This window comes from Melozone crissalis, unplaced genomic scaffold (assembly GCF_028551555.1).
Source record: "Melozone crissalis strain CALT ecotype California unplaced genomic scaffold, PUWL_Pcris_2 ptg000029l_1, whole genome shotgun sequence".
NCBI lineage: Eukaryota > Metazoa > Chordata > Aves > Passeriformes > Passerellidae > Melozone > Melozone crissalis.
The window spans coordinates 18671842-18696313 of NW_026535807.1; the positions used below are offsets into that span (position 1 = coordinate 18671842).

The following is a 24472-nucleotide window of genomic DNA, read 5'->3' on the forward strand; positions in this document are numbered from 1 at the left end:
CAGTGCAGCTGGTGCAGCTCGAGCCCATCTCTGCCGCAGACATCTTTTATGGAAAATCCTTTCCTTAGGATTTTTTTCTCCTGAGAAGATGGGAGGCCTCAGGAACAAAATGTAAACATTGATTATCTGCTGCTGTGGAATGCAACAGGTGGAGCTTTCATTAGCTTATGTTGGATGTTTGTAATTAATGGCCAATCACAGTCAGCTGGCTCGGACACAGAGCCGAGCCACAAACCTTTGTTATCATTCCTTCCTATTCTATTCTTAGCCATCTTTCTGATGAAACCTTTTCTTCTATTCTTTTAGTATAGTTTTAATGTGATATATATCATAAAATAATAAATCAATCCTTCTGAAACATGGAGTCAGATCCTCGTCTCTTCCCTCATCCTCAGACCCCTGTGAACACGGTCACACCTCTCTGCTCATTTTGTCTTCCATCCCTTTTCTCTAGAATTTTCACAGTATTCCTTGTTATTTTTATTCTTCAGATATCCAAGTGAAGCCCTAAATGATACAAGAACAGCAATCCTTTAAGTGGAGCCTGTGAGGAAAGGATATTTTCCTGCTTGTCAGAAATCTGTTTACTCTGCAGCCTCCGCCACATCCCAGAGTCACTTTCGTGTGCAGTTTATTTTTGTGCCTCACAACATCTGCTCTTTGTTGCTTTTCGTGGTGCTGCCTCTCCTCCAGGCTGAGAGATGGCCAGGTTTTGTTGGTACCTGCAGTTTGCAAACAGTTTTGGTTCAGAAATTTGTGTATTTACTGCTCTGCAAAACACTGAGTGTGCCTCTCTGGCTGGGCTTCTCCTCCAGCTCATTTTCTGATTTCTCTGTAGTGCAGAGCATGGGGGAAGAACAGCTCAGTGAGAGGAAAAGAGATAAATCAGCTTTTCTAACAGGAAAATAAGGGCTGTGGTCTCAAACCCAAAAGAGTGCAAAACCAAGAAATGCAGCAGGTGATGTGGCAAAGCAGATTTATTGCTGCGTTCCTTCAGATACACCATGCCAGTAAAAATTATTTATTTATATTTTAATATATGTTTATTGTTACAAAAACTTGTGTGTGACACACACCCCTTCTTTATCCATCCAATTTGTCAGTCCATATGTGTAATGGTTGTAGTTTTTTAAAAGAAATTTTATTTTATATTAATTATTTAGGCTTCTGTGGCTTGGGCTCTGAAATACTTGCAAGATTGCCTTCAGCCTTTACAGAATAGTATCTGAGTAGTACAGAATAGCATCAGCAGTATCTGAGCTTTAAATGCATGCTAAAAATGGCCTGAAGTTTGTATCTGTATCAAGGTATTTCAAAAATAAAATTTAAAAAAATGTTAACAATGATTACAGCACAGAAAATACTGAACCAAAAAATCAGATAATTTCTTCAGCCTTCACAGAATACTATCTGAGTAGTACAGAACAGTATCAGCAGTATATGAGCTCTAAATGCATGTTAAAAATGGCCTGAAGTTTGCATTTGTATCAAGGTATTTCAAAAGAAAATAAATTTTTTTAAAAAGTTTACAATTATTAAAGTATAGAAAATACTGGACCAAAAAATCAGATAATTTCTTCAGCCTTCACAGAATAGTACTTGAGTAGTACAGAATAGCATCAGCAGTATCTGAGCTTTAAATGCATGCTAAAAATTGTCTGAAGTTTGCATTTTTGTCAAGGTATTTCAAAATTAAAAGAAAATTTTAAAAATGTTAAAGGATTAAAGTACAGAAAATACTGAACAAAAAAAATCAGATAATTTCTTAGTAGGAAACAGGACGACAACTGTTGCTGCCATCATAACTTCAGGTTTTGGAAGGGAGAGAATTTTATTTACCTGTAATTTTGTATTTTTTGTATTTTATTTACGTGTAATGATTTATCTGACCTGTCACTCATGTGGGCCGTCACCTGCCTGTTCCTGTTGCAGGTTGTTCTCATGTCACACAGACAGAATTTGTTTTGAGCTCCCTCTCACACCTCAGCAGGAATTATGCATGAGGGCACAGACCCCTTTCCTGCAGCAGGAACTCATCCCTGCTCAAAGCTTGAGGGGGTAAATTCTGGTCAGTAATGAATGCTGATTTATGAAATAAACAGTCCTGGGGTTTGCAGGTGAGATTTAATGGAGGACATAAACCAATGGAGATTTAATGGAGTGCTGAGCACAGGGGTGGGACGGTGTTCGCAGGGGTCTCAGGTTGAGGGAAGAGACGAGGATCTGACTCCATGTTTCAGAAGGATTGATTTATTATTTTATGATATATATTATATTAAAACTATACCAAAAGAATAGAAGAAAGGATTTCATCAGAAGGCTGGCTAAGAATAGAATAAGAAGGAATGATAACAAAGGTTTGTGGCTCAGCTCTCTGTCCGAGCCAGCTGACTGTGATTGGCCATTAATTACAAACATCCAACATAAGCTAATCAAAGATGCACCTGTTGCATTCCACAGCAGCAGATAATCATTGTTTACATTTTGTTCCTGAGGCCTCCCAGCTTCTGAGGAGGAAAAAGCCTAAGGAAAGGATTTTCCATAAAATGTGTCCGTGACAGAGGGTGTCTGATGCTGTTCAAGTTTTGCTGCTGCTCCCTCAGAAACACGAGCATCATTCAGGCAATGACCACCTGACAAAAGGTTAATTCTTGTTGTTCTCCCTGATGATGTTCATCAATCGAGGAGTGTCACCCTGATCTTTTAAGATTTTCCAAACTTTCTGATGTTTGCAGTCTTGTAACGAGCTTTCTCACACACTTTCTGTAAATAACTCATTGTTTTACATTCTTTTATGGAGGAGGAGAAATTTGATGGGCTGTTGGTTTGACCAGTGTCATTGCAGAGGTGGCACTGTCGCCCTCCAATCCACTGTCACTTTTAGAAATGTAGAAATGTTGGAATCAGAAAATAAACTTCCCTTTTCCTTCACCTTGAGAGCAGCAGTGTGTGTGCTCGTGTTGTTTCGTGTCTATGGTGACAAAGGAGTGAGAGCCTGGGCTGGGAGGGAGGATGGGGGCTGGTTTGTGTCCTTTTGGAGCAGTGAGATCCTTTTGGGCTGGTTTGTGTCCTTTGGAGCTGGTTTGTGTCCTTTGGAGCACTGATATCCTTTTGGAGCTGGGTTGTGTCTTTTTGGGGCTGATTTGTGTCCTTTTGGAGCAGGGAGGTTCTTTAGGAGCAGTGAGGTCTTTTTGGAGCTGGTTTGTGTCCTTTTAGAGTTGGTTTGTGTCCTTTTGTGGCTGGTTTGTTTCCTTTGGAGCACTGAGGTCCTTTTGGGACTGGTTTGTGTCCTTTTGGGACTGGTTTGTATCCTTTTGGAGCTGGTTTGTGTCATTTTGGAGCCCTGAGCTCCTTTTGGGCCTGGTTTGTGTCCTTTTGTGTCCTTTTGGAGTACTGAGGTCCTTTTGGGGCTGGTTTGTGCCCTTTTGGAGCTGGAGGTCCTTTTGGGGCTGTTTTCTGTCCTTTTGGAGCAGTGAATTCCTTTTGGGGCTGGTTTGTGTCCTTTTGGAGCAGTGAGGTCCTCATGGAGCAGTGAGGTCCTTTTGGAGCTGGTTTGTGTCCTTTTAGAGTTGGTTTGTGTCCTTTTGTGGCTGGTTTGTTTCCTTTGGAGCACTGAGGTCCTTTTGTGGCTGGTTTGTGTCCTTTTGGGACTGGTTTGTGTCCTTTTGGAGCAGTGATGTCCTTTTGGAGCTGGTTTGTGTCCTTTTGGGGCAGTGAGGTCCTTTTGGATCTGGTTTGTGTCCTTTTGAGGTTGGATTGTGGCCTTCTGGTGCTGGTTTGTGTCCCTTTGAAGCACTGATGTCCTTTTGGAGTTTTTTGTGTCGTTTGGAGCAGGGAGGGAGGCAGTCTCACTCTGGGCCTGGCTCTGTCACACCTCAGAGGCTTCAGCTGCCCCTCTGCCACCGAGGCTGAGCAGAGCCAGGGAGATCAGAAATAGAAAGCTGACATGTTTTTGCTTCAGGGCCATTGGAACAGCAGGAGAATCCACTGAAGTGTCTCATGAAACCCACTGAAAGTGCATCTTAGGCTGCCTCATCCTTTCCCTCTCCCCTTCTCCTCTCAGTTTGTCAACAAAACTAATCACAAACAATTTGATTTCTTTCAGCATTCTGATTCCAGTGGTAGGAAACAAAACTGGATTTGAGATTGCTCTTGTGATCTCTCCTTTGATATTGAGCCTTCCTGTCACTGAACATGCCAGCAATTCAGGATTCTCACTTCCTATCAGACACAATTGTGTTGCATTGCCTCACAAATGTGCTGTGAAACAGTAGTTTGGACCAAAAAAAAAAGCCATTTGTTTTTCTTTTTCAGGCACAGGTGTATGTGCTATTAAATTCATCAAGCTCCCTGAAATATCTACTGAAACTCTTTCAATAAAATTTTCCCTCCCAGTAACAGCAGTTGACAGAGAGCTCTGCATTTTGGTTGTTCTGCATTTAAAAACCAAGTTTTTGACACTTCCACCAAGTTCAGTTGCCATTTGCCTTGGTGCAGATTTGGATTTAAGGTTGCTACAATGCTCTACAAGATGTTTTAAAACCTGGCATTTGAGAATGATGATATTTTAAAAGATTTTTGTCAGCATAGTGGAGGCAATGTAAAGAGGGAAATTAAAAATCAACCAGCAATCAAACTCCACAAAAATCCCCTGAGAAGTTGCTCATAGGGAAGGGCCAATAGATTCAAAGTGAATAAAGTGTGTAAAGTGGGAAATACTATTTATTTTAGATAGCCATGACACCTTCAGAGTGCACAGGGTGGGTGAACACCCTGATTCAAAAGTGAATAAAATGAATAGATTCAAAGTGAATAAAGCGTGTAAAGTGGGAAATATTGTTTATTTTAGATAGCCATGACACCTTCAGAGTGCACAGGGTGGGTGAACAGGGCTCCTGCTGCTCACCCAACCATCCAGGAGTGAGAGAAACCATCCTGGGCAGCTGCTCTGAGAGTCTGCCAGCCATGGTTCCAGCCAGAACCAGCCCTTCAAGCCTGCAAGCAAACGTTGAGGCTGCACAAAGAAATACCTTGGACAGAAATCAGATTTAATCAAAAAGAAAATAAGTTTTCCACAGAAATATGCGAGCAGCGCCAGATTTTGTGTCAGTGCCATCAAAACAGGAGAACCACTCTGTTTAATCTTCTTTTGGAGTTTGTTTCATGCAGTGGGACCTGACACTCAGAGTGCTGCCAGCATTTCTGGGTGCCAGGGGCAGCTGGTGGCTGCACCAGTAAACACTATTTATATATATTTTATATATATATTTCATATATAAATATATATAATATAAATATTTTATATATAAAAGTAAGTATATATAAATATAAAAAATATAAATAAATATATAAATATATATGAAATCGATTTTTTCATATATATTATTATATATTTTATATATTATAAAACTGATACATATATATTTATATATATAAATTTTATCATATATAATAAAAGTGATATATATATAAAAATATATATAATGTATGAAAAAATATATATTATTATATATTTTTAATATATATATACTGTCACACAAATTTATGAGTGACACACACCTCTTCTTTATCTATCCAGTTGGTCAGTCCATACGTGTAATGGTTGCAATTTTTTAAAAGAAATTGTATTTAAAATTAAATACTAGCAATATTTAACAAAGCAAAAATTAAATACAAGCAATATTTAAAATTAAATACAATACAATACAAGCTGGCACTGGAGATGCCTTTCAGCCCTGTAGAAGTAAATCTGTTAACCTGTTAAAATGTTAACCTGTTAACCTGTTAATCTGTTTTCCTGAGCCCAGGAAAATGGAACTCTCACCCTGCCACAGGGAATTTGGTCTGAGTGAGTCAAATCACCCAGAAATGCTGTCAGGACAATGAGCAGGTCCTGAGTCTGGAGCAGGAAGTTGTGTGGCCAAAGAGAGGCTGTTTTTATATAATCACGCCTCAATCCAGAACAGGAATGAAATAAATATTAAAATATCATTTATCTGTATATATAATTTGTCCCCCAGTGTGTCCATGGTGTTTAAATTACAACAATCACCTATTATTCCAGGTGTTTTGTCATTCTATAGTACATAAATATTTCTAAATTCAGCCCTTCATTTAAGAATCCTACACATAATGTGTAAAATTCAAACCTTGGAAGTGTTAGTACATGGGATTTTATCCAAACTCTAACTTTACAAGAAGCTGTTGCATGGATTTACTGTGTTAATTATTAGAACACCCATTCCACTCAATGTATTTGAAGTTAAATACAAGCAGTATTTTAAAAAGCAGAAATTAAATATGGCCTGCAAAGATCAGCAGCCAAATGAGTTGTGAGTGTGTATCTTGATAACAAGATAAGGGCTGAGCTGTGTGTTTTATGTCACACACAGTGCTCATACCTAAACTCAGAGGAAAGAGCGTTCTAATGACTTTTAAAGAAAGCCTGGTGGGAAAAGCACCCAAATTCTGGTAAAATTGCTTGAAGAAACACAGCACCCCTTCCTCAAACGGTTTGTGCAATAAACCAGAATGGGGGTCTGCGATTACAGAGGTTTGGGGAAAATCTGGGGGGATGCAAATGGCTCTGCCTGCTCCTGCTCACAGCCACCACCTCGGAATGGGGCTGCTGCTCCTCCCTGCATCCTGCAGGGCCCGAGGGGATGGAGCTGTCCCGGGATGCTCTGGATGGAGCTGTCCCGGGATGCTCGGATGGAGCTGTCCAGGGATGCTCTGGATGGAGCTGTCCAGGGATGCTCTGGATGGAGCTGTCCAGGGATGCTTTGGATGGAGCTGTCCCGGGATGCTCTGGATGGAGCTGTCCCGGGATGCTCGGATGGAGCTGTCCAGGGATGCTCTGGATGGAGCTGTCCCGGGATGCTCGGATGGAGCTGTCCCGGGATGCTCGGATGGAGCTGTCCAGGGATGCTCTGGATGGAGCTGTCCCGGGATGCTCGGATGGAGCTGTCCCGGGATGCTCGGATGGAGCTGTCCAGGGATGCTCTGGATGGAGCTGTCCCGGGATGCTCGGATGGAGCTGTCCCGGGATGCTCGGATGGAGCTGTCCCGGGAAGCTGGTGCTGACGCTGGAGCTGTCCGGGATGTGCTGCAGGCTCAGTGCCCCGAGCCAGCACGGAGCTGTCCCAGCAGCGCTCCCCGCTCCATCCTCATCCTCACCCAGCCCTGCTGAGCACGGTGGGGCTGCTGTGGCCGGGGGGGGGGGGGGGGGGGGGGGGGGGGGGGGGGGAAATCCCGGCCCTTGTGCCGGCTGGACACACAGCCACAGACACCCACAGACACCCACAGACACACCCAAACACACCCACACACAGCCACTCACACCCACAGACACCCACAGACATACACATACTCTATCCCCGCACTGCCTGAGGCCTGTCACCACCCCTGTCCCCATCCCTGTCCTCATCCCCATCCCCATCCCCATCCCCATCCTTGTCCTTGTCCCATCACCATCCCCATCCCTGTATCCTCCCTCTCTCCATCCCTGTCCCCATCCCCATCCCTGTCCCCCTCTTTGTCCCCTCCCCATCCCCACTCCTATCCCATCCCCATCCTTGTCCCCTCCTTGTTCCCATCTCCATCTCTGTCCCCATCCCGTTCCCATCCCCATCCTTGTCCCCATCCTTGTCCCATCCCCATCCCCATCCTTGTCCCCTCTCTGTCCCCATCCCCATCCCATCCCTGTTCCCATCCACATCCCCATCCCCATCCCCGTCCCCATCCCCGTCCCCATCCCCATCCCTGCCCTTAGCCCCATCCCCGTTTCCATCCCCATCCCGGTTCCCCTCCCAGTCCCCTCCCCGTTCCCATCCCTATCCCCATCCCCGTTCCCCTCCCTGTCCCCTCCCCGTCCCCGCGCCGTCCCCGCGCCCCGCCCGCCCCTCGGCCGCCCCCTGCCGGCGGGCGGTGGCAGCGCGGCGGGCGCGCAGAGCGGGCGCTCAGAGCGAGGAGCGCGCAGCGCTGCCGCCGGCGCACCCTCAGCCCGCTCCCGGCCCCGCCGCAGCCCCCCGCCCGGCCAGATGATGAACTTTCTGCGGCGCAGGCTCTCGGACAGCAGCTTCATCGCCAACCTGCCCAATGGCTACATGACCGACCTGCAGCGGCCGGAGCCGCAGCAGCCTCCGCCGCCGCCGCCGTCCGCGGGCTCCCCGGCCCCGGCCTCGGGCTCGCCGGCCTCGGAGCGCCGGCAGCCGCAGCCGCAGCCCGCGCCCCCCCAGCAGCCGCAGCCGCCGCCGCCGCAGCAGTCGGCGGGCAGCAGCTTCTTCAGCTCGCTCTCCAACGCCGTGAAACAGACGGCGGCCTCGGCCGGGCTGGTGGACGCGTCCGCCGCCGTCTCCGCGGCTGTCGGCAGAAAGTTCAAGGTGCTCCTGGTCATCGACGAGCCGCACACGGACTGGTAGGTGCCCCCCTGCATGCCCCTGCATCATCAGCATCATCACCATCATCATCCTCAGAGCCCCCCGTCCTTGCCCCGTCCTCCCGCAGGTGCGGCTCACCTGGGGCAGAGCCCCCGCAGCCGGCCCTGCCGAGGGGCTGCAGCGCAGCCTCACGGGCTGGAGGATGGAGCAAAAAAAAAAACCCCAAAAAAACAACCCCAGGGAGCCCTGGAGCGCCTGACTAACCGTGAAATCCGCTTCCCATCATAACACTAAATAAAACATGCACAGCGCCCTGACCAAGCATATCCCGTGTTCTCTGGGGACACACAGGACCCGTGTGTAGCGGCAGGCTGGGTTTGGGTGCCCTGGGCAGGGATTGCTGTGGCGGCGGCGTTGCGTGTGTTAATCCGTGTTTACGAGCCGGTTTGTTTTCACGCAGCTCCCGCTGCTCCGTGCCATTCACCAGGGTGAATGTCCTTCGGGATGCCGGGCACCAGCCCTGCTTCTGCCCTAGCCCCGGGAATCCCTGCTCAGGCTTCATTAACTCGGCCGGTTTTATTCGGGCTGCGTGTTTGGTAGCACGAAAAACGTGGGATTTTCCAAGTGTGGGACTTCCCAGCCTGGCTGGTACCAGCAGCAGAGGTTATGGCTGTTGCAGACCTGTTTGTGCTGCTGGATGCTGTGCTCCGGAGGAAGGACACCTTCCTATCCATCCCTGCTAACTTGTGTGTCTGCACATCGAGCTGACAGCCCTCTCGTTGCTAATTACAGTGCAGAAGGTCTCGGCAGCGCCTTAAAATAATGCAGAGTAAAACAAGTCTGTTTTTGTGCCGCTGAGATCATCCGGTAATGGATTGTGGGTTTAGGGTTTTATTCTCGGCGTCTCGAATTTCCAGCCTTGCTGGCTGGGCTGTGCTGTGATCTGATCCCATTTGCTTTAAAAACGGTGCTTCAGTAAAATACTTAGAACGAAAACTAAAACCTTTAGCTACAGCAGATACGTTATTTCTGTTAAGATAACATTACCTGTTACATTTTCCAGGTTTTTTCTTCTGTCTGGTTTTGTGGTTGGTTGTGTGCATGTGGGGGAGTGATTTTATTTTATTTTTTTTTTTTTTTTCTTTTTGAAAAAACAAGGTGGTTGTATCGACCAGACTGAGGCAGCCTCTGTAGCTACGTCATGGAGATGCATCCATGGACACTGCTCCCTGCCTTGCAGAAACATCTCTTTATTTGATATTCTAGAGTGCACAGCTCTCTGCCTGATACATTCAGTAACACCATTTGCTCATAAGGTTTCTGTCTAGGAGATTTTTCTGTGCTTGCTGGAGCCAGCCTGAGTATTTTGAATGTGGTTTTCCATACATCCCTGATAAATGCACCCCAAATTAGCACAATCTGTGCATGGGGGCAAAGCTTTGAAAGCCCTGCACAGGGAGTTCCTACTCCAGGTAGGAGCCTCACAGATCTACACAAGGTTACTCATGCCTGCTTGCTTTTGCCTTTTTTTTCCTCCTCTTCATAGTATGTGACATGGATACGTAGTAATTCTAGAAAAAACAGTTTGTTGTTGCACTGGCTCTTTCCTTTCCCAGCAATCAGAGTTGTTTTGCAGCAGATTTTGAAATATACTCTGAAAAATGATACGTCTGACCCTTGTGAGCCCCTTCCAACTTCAGAGATGTGTGAATTCTGATAATTTATGCAGAAGAGTTTTATGCCTTGGGAAGTACGGATCTCCGTGCACTGATCTGCTGGGGTGTTTGTGGGCTAAAATGGAATAAGGATTGTAATTTGGGCAAGGCAAAGGAAGGCTGGGAGGGGCAGCAGGGGAGTGCCAGTGGCTGCTGGGCACCCCCAGCTCCCTGGGCTGTGCTGCAAGGGGAGGCTGGCACAGCCCTGCCATGTGATACTCTGAGCAAACCCCATCAAGAACAGCAAAACCAGCACCAAAACAGCCCCAAAACAGCCCCCAAAACAGCACCAAAACAAGCACCCAAAACCAGCACCCAAAACAGCACCAAACCAGCACCCAAACCAGCACCAAAACCAACATCAAAACAGCAGCAAAACCAGCACCAAAGCCAGTATGAAACCAGCACCGTAACCAGCCCCAAACCAGCACCAAAGCAGCCCTAAAAACAGCACCAAAACCAGCACCCAAAACAGCATCAAAACCAGCACCCAAACCAGCACCAAAACTAGCCCCAAAAACAGCACCAAAAACAGCACCAAAAATAGCACCAAAAACCAGCACCATAACCAGCACCATAACCAGCCCCAAAACAGCCCCAATACCAGCCCCAATACCAGCACCAAAAACAGCGCCCGAAACCAGCCCCCAAACAGCATCAAAACCAGCACCCAAACCAGCACCCAAACCAGCACCCAAACCAGCACCAAAAACAGCACCAAAAACAGCACCAAAAACAGCACCAAAATAGCACCAAAACAGCCCCAATACCAGCACAAAACCACACCAAACCAGCACCAAACCATCACCAAAACCAGCCCCCAAACAACACCAAAACCAGCACCAAAACCCTGGTGAGCCCTGACAGCCTCCACAAACCCTGCCAGCTGCTTGGCTCTGACCCCCACAGGAGGATCAGGGGCTTGGCCTCTGCCTTTGTGGTGTTTTCAGCTGCACCGTGTTTGTTTGCCTTAGATTGAAAACGTGTGTGTTGCTTGTGGGTTGCAGATTCAATAGAAATCCAAGGATTTCGGTCTGGATCACACTGAAATCTCACTGGTTCGGGATCCTCTCCTCAGCAAGGGCCAGAGGAAACATCAACCTTTTTCTGTCAGCAAAGACAGAAACCACGGATAAAGAGATATTTTGTTTCCAATATATTTTATTTCTCTGAAAGATTGACTCATACTTCAAGTATTATATTAATAATAAATATATAGTGTACACTATATTAAATATATATATATATTTTCAAGATTTAGTAACCCAACAGTGTTGTTGCTGCTTGTGGAATCACTTGGGATATTCTACCTAGAACCAAATCCCAGCTGTTTCTTGCATTTTATAATCGTGATTTCAGTGATATTTCTCCTCAATTTCTTGCCCTAAGAGATTTCTCCTGTTGAAAGTCTTGAAATTCTCCATTTCAATTACTTTACTTTCATGGCATGGGTCAGGGGAAAAATGGGAGAACTGTGTTATCTATACTAATTTGTATATTTTTTATCATTTTCCTTACTTCTTAAGGAAAGAGTAAATGCAGCTGTGTCAAAGCCCTCCCCCTTTCTCAGTCTGGAGTAGAGCTGTAAGAGATAATTCTTTTCCTACAGGTGCTTTGGAGTCTTCCAACCACATTTAGTGATTGTGCTTCTGTTGAAGGCAGGCTATAAAAAAAGCTGAATCAAAGATTTTCCACCAGCCTTGGTGGCAAGAGAAGGGACAAATTGAAAACAGGCTAAAGATTGTAGTCAATAAATCCATGGCAAGGAATCTTGGTTGATTCTGGTTTGTGGCATTCACATTCTCTGAAAAAATCAGAGAATTTGATCTTTGCCCAGGATTTTTCTCCTGGGAACCCTCAGAAAAAAAGGAAAACAATTCCTGTCTAATTTGCTTCTCCTGTGTTGTGCTTGTGTGGAATGTGGTTGGAGATTGTTTACCCACAGGTGATTGTTCCATTGGTGTAAGAGCTGAAATGAGGGATGTGGGACTCCAGGGGCTCTCCAAAATGCAGTTTATTGTATATGAAATGCAGTTTATTCCATCCAAAATGCAGTTTATTCCATCCAAGAGGTTACAGCAGTCCAGGGTTGTGGGTGACAGAGCTGTGCCCACAGCTGTCAGCTCCAGCTGCAGCCAGGCCTGGAGAGCCTTTGGGTTTGGTTACAATGCATTACACACTTTTCTTTGCTGAGCATCTTCATACAGCAGAACCAATCCATACCTTAACTTTTATCTCTAGCCTATCATAACTGCTATAATTACCATATTCATGCTACTGTTCTCCAATCACTAAAATTCAGTACATTACAGTTTAAGCTAGAAGTTGTTTTTCAGTTTTCTTGCAGTGGAAAATTCTGAGACCTTTTTTCTACTTGCAATATTTGCTGACTTGTTTGCCTGTGCTGTCCTTCTGCTTGGTAAAAACATCTTCTTGTCTGAGGTGGGTTTGAGCCATAAAAACCCCTTCTAACTCACACACCCTTTACTTCCTTGGTTATCCAAAACTGGCCCAGCAATATCAAAACTTGCTTCCATCTCTATTCCTTCATCAGACTCTACATTCAAAATCTTTCTACCAAGCACACACATCTGTGAGACTTTCTTGTCAAACTTTCATCCTTCCAAGCACATTGAATTCTGCTGTGAGTTGTTTTCACCCTTTGGCCAATCAGGGCCAAGCTGTGTCAGGACTCTGGAAAGAGTCAGGAGTTTTCATTGTTATCTTTTCAGCATTCAGTAACTATCCTTTCTGTATTCTTTAGTACAGTATAGTATTCTTTACTATAATATAACATTATAAAGTAATAAATTTGCCTTCTGAGAACGTGGAGTCAGATTCATCATTCCTGCCTTTGTCAGGGCATTTCCCAGCAAATACAATACTGGTTTTAATGAAAGGCTTTCTCCTGGTCCCTTTGTACCATAAATTACTCCCTGGCCCACAGGTGGAAGCAAATATCCAGCAACCATTTCCCCAGTTGGAAATTTCCTGTCATTCCAGAACAGCACCACGAGGAAGAGTGCAAACCCTTCCAGAGGAGCAGTGCTGTTAATTTGTATAAATTTACATAAGGACATTGGAAAAGCTGATTTTATTTCCAGCCCTTTATGCATTTGATGTGATGTCCTTTCCATCTGCAGCTGCATCTTGAGCAGGCATTTCCAATTCCTGACCTGCAGAGCCCTGAGATGAGCTCCCACAGCTGGTGGAAGGGTTTGGAGCTGCAGGAGAGGGCAGAGCCTCAAGAACCACTCGTGAGGTTTAATGGTGATTGGATGTGACAGATTTCCATGGCTGTTTTACAGCTTTGAGGATCTTTGTTGATATTTCACAAATGGAGGAAACTAAGGAGTGAAATCATCTGTTCAAGGTCATCCAAGCAACCACTGACAGAGCTAAATTAAACCTAGACAGCTTGCTTCAATTTTTCTTTTAATTCTGCATTAAGTATCCAGAACTTCAGCTAGATAGGTTTATTTTGAAATGGTTAAAATGAATTTATTTTTAATTTCCTCAGAAATAACCTTTTTGTTCTGTACACAAAAAGTCCTGAATATTCAGTGCTGAACAAGCAGCTGCTGAGAGGCCATACATCAGTGGCAAGGGGCCAAGGTGCTGTGTATAGATTATTATCTTTATTAAAAACTTATGTAGAAGATTCAGAAAGCTGCTTCAATACTGAAAACTAATCATCACTGAGTGTGTCCTGTCCTTTAAACACTGAATATCAGACTTGTTGGCAGCAGCAATGAAATTATAAAAAGAACGAAGCTGGGAAATTTTGGTTTTGTGTTTATTCTAAGCACAAATCTGGTTGTAAGTCTCAGTACCTTTTTTAATTTTTTTCACAGACAATTACACATTTCACTTCATGTTTACTGCCTGAGTAGTTACTCAGCCTGTGACAGGCTCCAGAGATAAACCCCAAATGCTAAATGAAGAGCAAACTTTCTGGTTTAAAATTACCCAGTCATTTATGGGCCAACATTGCTCATCAGGAATATTTTTAATATTAACACAGAAAAGCACTGCTTGATGACACAAAAATTTTCATGAAGTGAGCAGTGTGAGTTTTTTAAGGTTTGATTTTTGTTTGGGGGTTTATTTTGTTCACTGGAAGGTGGGAAGAAGTTTTAATTAAAACTTTGTGTGCTGTTGTTTTTTGTGACTACCAAACGTTCATGAACACACCACAATGACAATTCCACTGCAGCTTTTCTGTTCATTAGGGATGCCTCAATTGTGCATAACTAATTAGCAGTCCCCAACTCCAATTGGCCTGGAATTCTCATGTCTTTACTTGTAACATGTTGATTTAGTAGCTGCAGCTCTCATTTCATTCAGGGCAAGCCTTCAGCGAGCGAGTTCCCCAAATTTAGAAGGCATCACTTGGTTTTAATAATGCATGAATGAGGGGACTGCTCTGCCAGAGCACTCTGCAGCCCTTTGGGATGGCTCTGGAGGAGAAAACAACAACATCCCTGCAGCCTCCTGGCCTGGCATACATCTCTGTGCAGAAAATCCAGAGCCAGGTGGGAAATGGGGAGGGAAACCCAGATTGGGACAGAAATGGAGCTGGTGGAGGGGATGGAAGGGATTCCTTGGCAGGGACTGAAGGTGGGAGGTGTTTGGAGACAAATCCAGCAGTGCTGGACAGGAAGGAGGAGGCTTTTAAAGACTTTGACCTAATGGCCAAATGTTGGGTGTAAGAAAAAGATAATCTTATCAAAATGTAAAAGATAATCTTACCAGTATGTTTATTTTATAGGGGGAGAAAAAGTGTACACTAAATCACCTTTATTCACTTAAAATGCCCTGAGCAACAAGAAACTCTTGATATTAAAGGAAAACAACTTTGCCCTTGGTATAACACTTCTAAATTTGGGTGAGATAATCTTATCAAAATGTAAAAGATAATCTTACCAATATGTATATTTTATATGGGGAGAAAAAGCATACACTAAATCACCTTTATTCATTTAAAATGCCCTTTGCAACTAGAAACTCTTGATATTAAAGGAAAACAAGCTTGCCTTTGGTAAAACACTTCTAAATTTGGGAAATTCACTCGCTGAAGGCGGCTTGCCCTGAATGAAATGAGAGCTGCAGCTACTAAATCAACGTGTTACAAGTAAATACATGAGAATTCCAGGCCAATTGGAGTTGGGGACTGCTAATTAGTTATGCACAATTGAGGCATCCCTAATGAACAGAAAAGCTGCAGTGGAATTGCCATTGTGGTGTGTTCATGAGTGTTTGGTAGTTACAAAAAACAACAGCACACAAAGTTTTAATTGTTTTGTTTTGTTCACCACCCAGTGAACAAAATAAAACCCCAAGTTCAAGGAGGCAACAGGTTGCTTAAAACCTCTCAAACTGAGCAAGAAGGACAAATGTTTTACTGTAGTTTCTCTCTCATTTTTTGTTTCATTTGAAAATTTTGCATTTTAAAATTATATTTGTGAGCCATTTCAGCCTCACTCTAGCTGTGGCCTTTGGAGAGGGTTCCCAGCCCTCCAAAAAGGAGCTGCAAGCAGCTCTTGCATGAGGCCAGTGTGTGCCTCCTCCAACAGGTAATTGGAAATTGGAAGTTAGATCGGCCCTGCAGCTCCCAGCTCTGCATTAAGGGCTCTCTGCCTCTGCAATCCAAATAAAAACACAATTAAAGCAGGGATGCAGGCACAAACAGGGCATCTCTGCAGCCTGGGAGGGCTCAGTTCTGCAGCTCCATCCTGAGCTCTGCCTCCTCAGCCTCTGCAAGAGGAGTTCCAAGGGTAAAACAGCTCAGGGGCCTTGGCACTGCTTCTTTGACCATGTTTTCAATTTTAATTCCACACTGGGCAAGGGCTGGAGGAGCAGGGCGTGCAGCTGAACTAACTGAAGGATGGAAGGTGTTAAATCTGAATTTGTGTGTACAGCAACCCCACCCAAACTGTGCTTCATATATTTCATTTCAAAGTGTGGAGCATGTTAAATTTGAGTTTTTGTGTACAGCAACCTCACCCAAGTTGTGTTTCATGTGTCTCATTTTGAAGCACGAGAGATGTTAAATCTGAAATTGTGTTACAGCAACCTCACCCAAATTTTGTTTTCTGTCTTTCATTTCAAATATGGAGCATGTTAAATCTGAATTCTTGTGTACAGCAACCTTACCCAAACTGTGTTTCATGTGTTTCATTTTGAAGCATGGAATGTGTTAAATCTGAATTTTTGTGTACATCAACCTCACTCAAGTTGGGGTTTGTGTCTTTCATTTTAAAGTGTGGAGCATGTTAAATCTGAATTTGTGTGTGCAGCAACCTCACCCAAATCATGTTTCATGTGTTTCATTTTGAAGCATGAAGCATGTTAAACCTGAATTTTTGTGTGCAGCAACCTCAACCAAGTTGTGTTCTGTGTGTTTCATTTTGAAGTATTAAAGATGTTAAATCTGAATTTTTGTGTACAACAACCTCACCTAAGCTGGGGTTTGTGAGTTTCATTTTAAAGTGTGGAGCATGTTAAATCTGAATTTGTGTGTACAGCAACCTCACCCAAACCGTGTTTCATGTGTTCCATTTTGAAGCATGGAAGGTATTAAATCTGAATTTTTGTGTACAACAACCTCACCTAAGTTGTGTTTCATCTGTTTCATTTCAAAGTGTGGAGCATGTTAAATTTGAATTTTTGTGTACAGCAATCTCACCCAAACTGTTCTTCGTATGTTTCACTTCAAAGAATAGAACAAATTAAATCTGAATTTTTGTGTATAGCAACCTCACCTAAGTTGTATTTCATATGTTTCATTTTGAAGCATGGAAGATGTTAAATCTGAATTTGTGTGTACATCAACCTCACCCAAGTTGTGTTTTGTGTCTTTCATTTCAAATATGGAGCATGTAAATCTGATTTTTTATGTACAGCACCCTCACCCAAGTTGTGCTTCATGTGTTTCATTTCAAACTGTGGATCATGTTAAACCTGAGTTTGTGTGTACAGTAACCTCACCCAAACCATGTTTCATGTGTTTCCTTTTGAAGATGTTAAATCTGAATTTGTGTGTACATCAACCTCACCCAAACTGTGTTCCATGTCTGCTCTCCCAACAGCCAGCTGGTGCAGCACCAGACAATGTCTGTGCTGGTATTTTAAGATGATCTAAAAAAGAAAATTGTTGGGGTTTTTTCTGTTTATCTGCAGTTCTGTCGTGTGTAATGCTTGGCTATGTTGGTATAAATAGCCAAACACAGCATGTGAGAGAGATTACCTTTTTGACAAGATAGAAAATGAGAACAAAATCATTTTCATGGTGGAAAACACTTTCCCCTCCATGCTCTGTGTGTTGCTCTATCTAAATAAGCTCTTGCAGGTCAGCATCCAAGTGATTTTTTTCTCTTTTCCCTGTCTTTAAGAGACACTAGAAATGCCACTGAAGCCCACTGAAAGCTGTGGTAACACGTTTGGTGGAATGGGTAACATCAGAGAAAAAAGTTTGCCAACATTTTCTTCTAAATTTTGCCTTCAGAGAAAGGAAATGGAAAAATTGGCAAGGAAAGAATTAATTTAAGGGAGGTACATTTCACAGTAATGAGACTGAAGTGAGAGATGAAAGGAATAACAAATTGCTTGGTAGACTATGGAACCGTATAAAAATATGAAATTCTACTTGCAGCCTATTCAGGATTTGATAACGGCTTGCCAGCAGCAAATTGTAACCTGTTGAAATAGGTAAGGCATGGAACAAAAGGGAATTAAAAAGTATAATATTAGATATTTTATTCTTCATATTGCAAAAATGTGTGTAGAGATCTTCCAGTTTTATATGGTTGGGGTTTGCCATTGTGTGAACACTGCAGGACACAGGAAAAGCCATTTTTTTTCTGACATGTTTCCTCAAAAGATTGATGCTAAATATTCCCACAGGAGTTTCTAAAAGTAGTGACTTCATTTTATGCAGTTTTAGTGCCCAGTTCTTAATAGCACCGTGTGAGTGACCCACAGAAATATCATATCCAATATCACATTATTATATCCCATTAGGAATGCTTGAAACTACAGAAATCTGGTTTAACACCACTGAAATAACTGATGTTTGGGGGGGGTTATATATTTAAAAATAAAATACACTGCAATCTGCATTTAAAGATGTGATAAGGCTTCAGTGAAAATCTGTGTTTGAGCATAAATTTGTGTTTGAGGAAGGGAATAACAAATGCAGGCAGCCAGGTTTGGGTACAGAACCTCCCCAGAAGGAAATTTGGACCTGCTTGGCTGAGCACAGCAGCAAAGGGTAATTACAGGCTGCTGCAAAAACTGTCAAGAATGGGGAAAGAGTAAATTGGCAGAGAAAGCAATGTTGTAGATGACAAAAAGCAAAGCCACAAATTATGAAGTAAAATGTTACCTGCAGTAACGACATTGCTTCCAAAGAGAAGGCGGCCTACCTTGTGGAGTGTCAGAAATGTGCAGGGAGGTGATAAAACCTCACCCTGGGTCTGCACTGAGAGCTCCTTGCTTGGCTGCACTGCTGCTCCTGCTAATTAAACAACTTTATCAGTGCCCAGCCACACTCAGAGAGCTCAGGGACAGCTGCAGGATGCTCCAGCTTTGGGCAAAATGGGCAAAGATTTGGTCAGTCCTTTTTTTCCTCCTTCATTGTCCCCACAGGTTTTCCCTTCCTGGCTGACACATAAATATGAATAAACAGATTCCTGACAAACAGCTGGCATGAGGCCTTTTTGGGCTGTCTAAAAACAGAGGCCAGACAGAATTAAGGGAATAAAACGCAGTTCTGTTTATTGAAGGGCCTGCAGGTACATTTAGGGCAGACAAAACCCCCTCACGGCCTACACCCAAAATGGATGATGGCTCACAGATTTTTATACTTTTATAAGTTTTGTCCATTTGCACATTAGGGGTTAATCTGCCAATCCCAGCTCCAGGTAATGAAGTCATTGAGCCCAAGTTTGCTCCCCCCAAGTCCCTTTTGTTCCCATCTCTGGGCCCTGAGGCAGTGAGGTGTCCTTGATTGCCAGGCCTGGAGAGGAATTTTTGTGTGTGCCCAAAATGGGAAAGCTGCAGCTGCCACTGGGTGTGGGGTTTGGAGTGTCACACTAAAGAACTGCAGGAGTGCAAATAGATGGAAAATACACAAGCTAAAATCCTAAAGCATCAGGTGGCTGAGGTCAAATCCTTCATTATATCTTTAAGCTGAAGTGGTAGAAGTGTTTAATTCCAAGGGCACAGGGTGTTAAATCTGAGATTCCTGCAGAGCCCAGATGTTTCAGGCAGTGCAGGGCTCTAAGAGCACCCAGTTCAGCTCCAGCTGTGCCAGGGGATGCTCAGGGCTGTGTGGGATCCTGCTGGGATGCTGGGTGCCCATCTCCTGCTGCCAGGGCACAGCTGCTCACAGCTGGAATGCAGCTGGAGCTGGGATTCCCTTCCATTCAGGGGCTGCTCCAGTTCTGTGTGTGCACAGCTCCATGCCTGACCTCAAGTTTGTTCTGTCTGACCTCGTTTCTTCTTTATTCCTTCTGACTTCTTCCTAATAAAACTGATTATAATGGCACTGAAACAGCCCAGATTGAGAGGATTAAACTCCAATATGAGATCAGTCACAGTCTCTCGAGTCTCACGTTTGCTCAGGGAGACCAGGATGGTTCAGAGGGGAAGATTCAGCTCAGTATTTCACTACCTCTCAGTTTCAATGATTTCTATGGGAAATCATAAAATCAGAGGGTTTGGGGAAAGCTGCAAAAGACAGACCTCAGATAAAGCAGAACTGTGATTAGAGCTAAGCAGTAGGTATAAGATTGGTCAGCAGAAAAATTATGTAAGAAGTAGAAAAGTAAGGACAAAGAGAACAATGGTTTGTGTATTAATGCTTGTCTAGAATAACTCCATAAGGTGCTGAAAAGTTTATCTAATGAAATATTAGGAAGTTCTAAGCATAATAATGGAATTCTGTGCATTGTGTTTTCAGGCTTACAAGTAGGTATTGTATTCGAAATAAGCAAGCATTGTTTAACCAAAGGTACGTGTGCTTATAGTGGCTGGATGGAACTACTGTCAATGTGCTTTTGCTTTGTGTGATTGGTCAAAAAACTTCTAAAGTGAGTTGTAACATTAAATTCTTTCTCAGCAGCCTGGAATATGCAATGATGGTATGTTCCCATTGTCATAACCATGTAATGAGACTGATGCTGGAAAATAAAAAAGCTCAAGACACATTGCTAGCAGTCCCGTGCTGTTTATAATTTCCACATAGCCCCTGGCTAGCAATAGTTTCTTCTGCACTGAAGATCATTTCCAAAGAAAGCTTTCTATGTATACACACACTTCAGCATTGAGAAAGTCTCAAAAGTTGTTAAATGTTTTAAAATTAATATTAGAAAAGCCATATAAATTTATGATTCTTAAAGTATGATAAAAAGGTTTAATCATAAAATATGATAAATACATCCAATTCCACTGAGAGCCAATATGGTTTCATAGTGTGCTGTGAGTGCAGAACTTGTTTTACTCAAGAGTTGTTGTCTCAGCCATCTACTAATAATATATATAAATACAAAATTATATATATAATGATATCTGTATTCTATATTAATATTATATATATATAATATGTATATATATAATTCAAAGTCCTTTCGTTGTGCTCTTTCTGTCTGTATGAAATTAACTTTTCCTCTTGCTGTTTCTCTTCAACAGAATTTATCAAAGATAAAATACCAGTTCTCCTAATTCATTAGAATATTTATTTGTAAGAATTTACTATTACCACACATTCACATTGCTCTTTATCCCAATACCTACTCCTTATTTAAAGCTCAATGTATTTCCAGATTCCCTGTGCTGATCTTGGTGTTTAAAAAGAATCAAACTAAGGCAAGATGTGTATAGTACATAAATTTTGATATCAAGTAAATACAAGTCCTAGGAATACTTTTAATGAGAAAAAATTATTTATGAAGCCTTTGTTTATGACAGATAACCAAAGGTAATTTTCCTGAGTGTTGTATGGCTGTTCCATACAATATATATCATATATCAATATGACAGGAGTTTGTGAGAGGACTTTTGAAATGTGTTTTTGTGTGTGTGATCATGTACATCTGTATGTAGAAGGGCTTTTTGGGAGAAGAATTTGTAGGAATTTTCACTGGTGTAGGAATTTTCACTGTCCAATGTGGTGGTTTTAGTTAGAAACTGCATAGAAACACTATTTTATGTGTAGTGCTTTTGGTTTGTTAATTTGAGATTTTGTTAATTTTGAGATTTCTTGGTTAATGTTGTAAAGAGTGTGGTGGGTTTGGTGTTGGTTAATTACGAATGTACTTAGTTCTTGTTGTGAGATAGGGTTAGGAGGAAGATCAAGTAGGCTTAAAACTTCAAAAGGTATAAAGAAAAATTTATTAACAGTAATTTAAAGAAAGGGTATTAAGAATTAGAATAAAACCTTCAGAATACTTTTGATTTTTTGTGTGGCTGTTCCATACAATACATAGCAATAAATGACAGGAGTGTTTGTGATAGGCCTTTTGAAATGTGGTTGTGTGTGTGTACCCATGTACATCTGTATGTAAAAGGGTTTTTTTGGGAGAAGAATTTGTAGGAATTTTCACTGGTGGATGTTGTCCAGGTGCAAAGCAGTCCATGGCTGCAGTTTCCGTGCCCTGCAATAAAAGGAAGCTCCTCCATGGTGCCAGTGCACAGCCCCTCAGGTGTATTGAAGACAGATCTCATGAGCATCTATTGTGTGGGTTACAATGCCGAAATTATGGGATGGAGATGCTCAGGATTTGTGACAGGCTGTTCCCTGCCTGAATTCTCTCAGTTGGACCCACGGTCAGGATTTTTGTGCTGATCGATTTTCTTGCTAAGGAAGAAATGCCTGCTGTGAACCTGCAGTAATTCAATGTACACAGGGGTAAGATTGACTGCCTTGGCAATAGCAATACATGGGAGGAGCCAATAGAAAGTATAATTAATGTGCATTATTGTTTACATTATTTCTACTCCAATCCCTTCCACTGGCTCGGTGAGGGTCTTACAGCAGTGCTTCTCTGTTTAGTTTTATTCTTTTATTTGCTAGAAGGCCTTTCCAAAAAATCAAGCAACTAATGGACTTTCAGGGTTATTTCTTGGTGGGTTTCTTTTTGTTTTCTTTTTTTTTTTTCCCCTGAATATTATAAATGTCTTTTCCAGCTCCCAGATCCTTGGCTGTTGGGCTGTGCATTGATGAAAAAAACAGCTAATAAATGGCATTTAGAGTCAACCACACCTGCACAGTGCAAGGAGAAGGCAGAGTGTGATTATTGTCCAAATCCCTGATGATGGTTACTGTCCAGACCCCTCTGTGATGATGTCCCTGTGTTTCAGGAGCAGCTCTCAGCAAGCTTTTCACCATGCAATAAACACAGAGGTGCTGCTCTCCTGAAATCCAGGCTCTGTGTGACTTCATGTGGCAACAACAGAATTAAATCTCGATTTTCTCCTTTGCTGGGCTCATCACTGGGCTGGTGGAGGCTCTCCCTGGGTATTTTTTGGTCAATTCTTGGCTGGGTGATGCAGAGCAGGGAATTTGTGATGCTGAATGTGGAACTGAATGCTGAAAAACACATGGCAAACTGCTCTGTCTGTCTGTCTGTCAAGATGGGATGGAGACTTTGTGCATGTAACTCTTTAACAAACACCACTGTAAGGCTTAAAGCACATTGATTGATTTCAAGGGTTGTTTCAGTTTGGGAATTTTCAACTGAGTGTTTGAAAGGAAGCAAACCTAATTGGTGTCAAGAAAACGTTTACTTTTGAGGGATGAGCAATAGTTCTAAAAGTCACTTTTGTATTTCTTTAATTAGTCCGCATTTTAGAGTAGTTTTTGTGATAGATGACTGAAGTTCTTTAGATCTAGACCATTGATAGATGAATGAAATTCTTTAGATGTACACACTGGACTCCTCAAGATCAGAACAGAATATTTTCAGTTTTGAGGACTTGAGCAAATAACTTTCATGTTGGAAAACAGGATTATGTGTAATACATAATCAGAGTTAATGATGTTAATCAGCAAGAGCAGCTGTTGTAAGGTATCAAAGTCCCCATCTCTGCTGCACCAGGGCTGCAGTGCTGTGCTGCTAATCTCGTTAACACACACAACTAATTTCATCTGGGGGCACAAACAGCTTAATCTGCACATGTGTAAAACTCTGTGCACATCTTTGCCTGTCTGCAGCAATCCAGGAGCATTCTCCTCACAGAGCTGGGCAAGGCATGAAATTATTCTAAATAATGAGGACAAATTCCTCAGTTTTGCCTGAAACATTGCCTGAAAACTCAGGGTAAAATCCCGTGACTGTAGGACCACAGAAGTTCTGTATGTCTGTAAATGGAAAATAAATTGATTAGAAACAGCTCTGATCAGATAGTTAAAATTATAAATATTCTGTCATCTTTAATACCCTCTCAAAAAATATCTCTGTTTAGATTCCAGCACACAGGACCTGCCTGTGCAGATTCTTTTATTGAATTCAGATGGAATAAGGTTTTTTCTGTCCAAACTCAAATAAAGTGATGCACACTTACTGCCTTTTACAATTCTCTTTGTCAGCTGTCCCCACTAATACTGCTGCTCATTTTGAGGTCAGTGTGCAGTCACTTAACCATGTTAAAACTAAACACAGCCGACCTCAAGAATTATTTAAAGGCTGAAATTTTTGCTTAAAAAGAATATTTCATAACTGGTTTTTGCTTGTATCAACCATTACTGAAACCTTTTGGAAAGGGCGAAGAAGAAAAATCCAAGTATATGAAGTTTCCATGTCGTTGTCATTTTTAATTAAAAACTTCTAATCTGGCCCTTTGTGTTGGAACCAAAACAGAACATTCAGTGTGAAATTACTGTGGAGCTTGGAAGTGGCAGTGAAAGGCATCAAGCAGTGATTGGCCATGTTCTTCTCACAATTCCTGTGTTTATTTACTCTTGTGTTGTTTCCACACGAGCAGCGAAGTAGCTGCATGTGACAGCAGTGATGTTTTGGGGAAATATTGTGCTCTGGTGAGTCATGACATTTTAACTTGCTGTTCCTTTTTACAAGAGCTGTTTCAAGCTGCTTGTTGATTTTTTTTCTGAGGAATTGATTCCTGACTTTCATCTGTCACCCTTCACTTCAAATAGGCAGAAGTTGTGACATTAAATTAATATGACAAAAATGGTGATACTCTGCTGATGGATTTCCAGATTAAGCTGTAAAATGGTGTAAATACCTCCACAAAAACCAGGAATTCTGAGGCTTTTCCAAGCAAATGAAAGTATTCAGTGAAGTACAGCTCCAGCACAGCTCTGGAGAGCAGCATTCCATGATCATTTGACATTTTTCCAGTTCCCCTTCCCACGAA

At 42.7% G+C, this 24472-nt stretch overlaps 1 protein-coding gene across 1 annotated transcript in view; it reads left to right on the top strand.

The window, feature by feature from the left end:
• The first annotated feature begins 7945 nt into the window (after positions 1-7945).
• SYN2 (synapsin II) overlaps positions 7946-24472 on the top strand; it is a 188953-nt gene continuing 172426 nt past the window's right edge. The window contains exon 1 of the mRNA XM_054281311.1: positions 7946-8416. Coding sequence (XP_054137286.1) covers positions 8040-8416 — 377 coding nt within the window. The 5' untranslated portion in view covers positions 7946-8039. The remainder of the gene's footprint in view (positions 8417-24472) is intronic.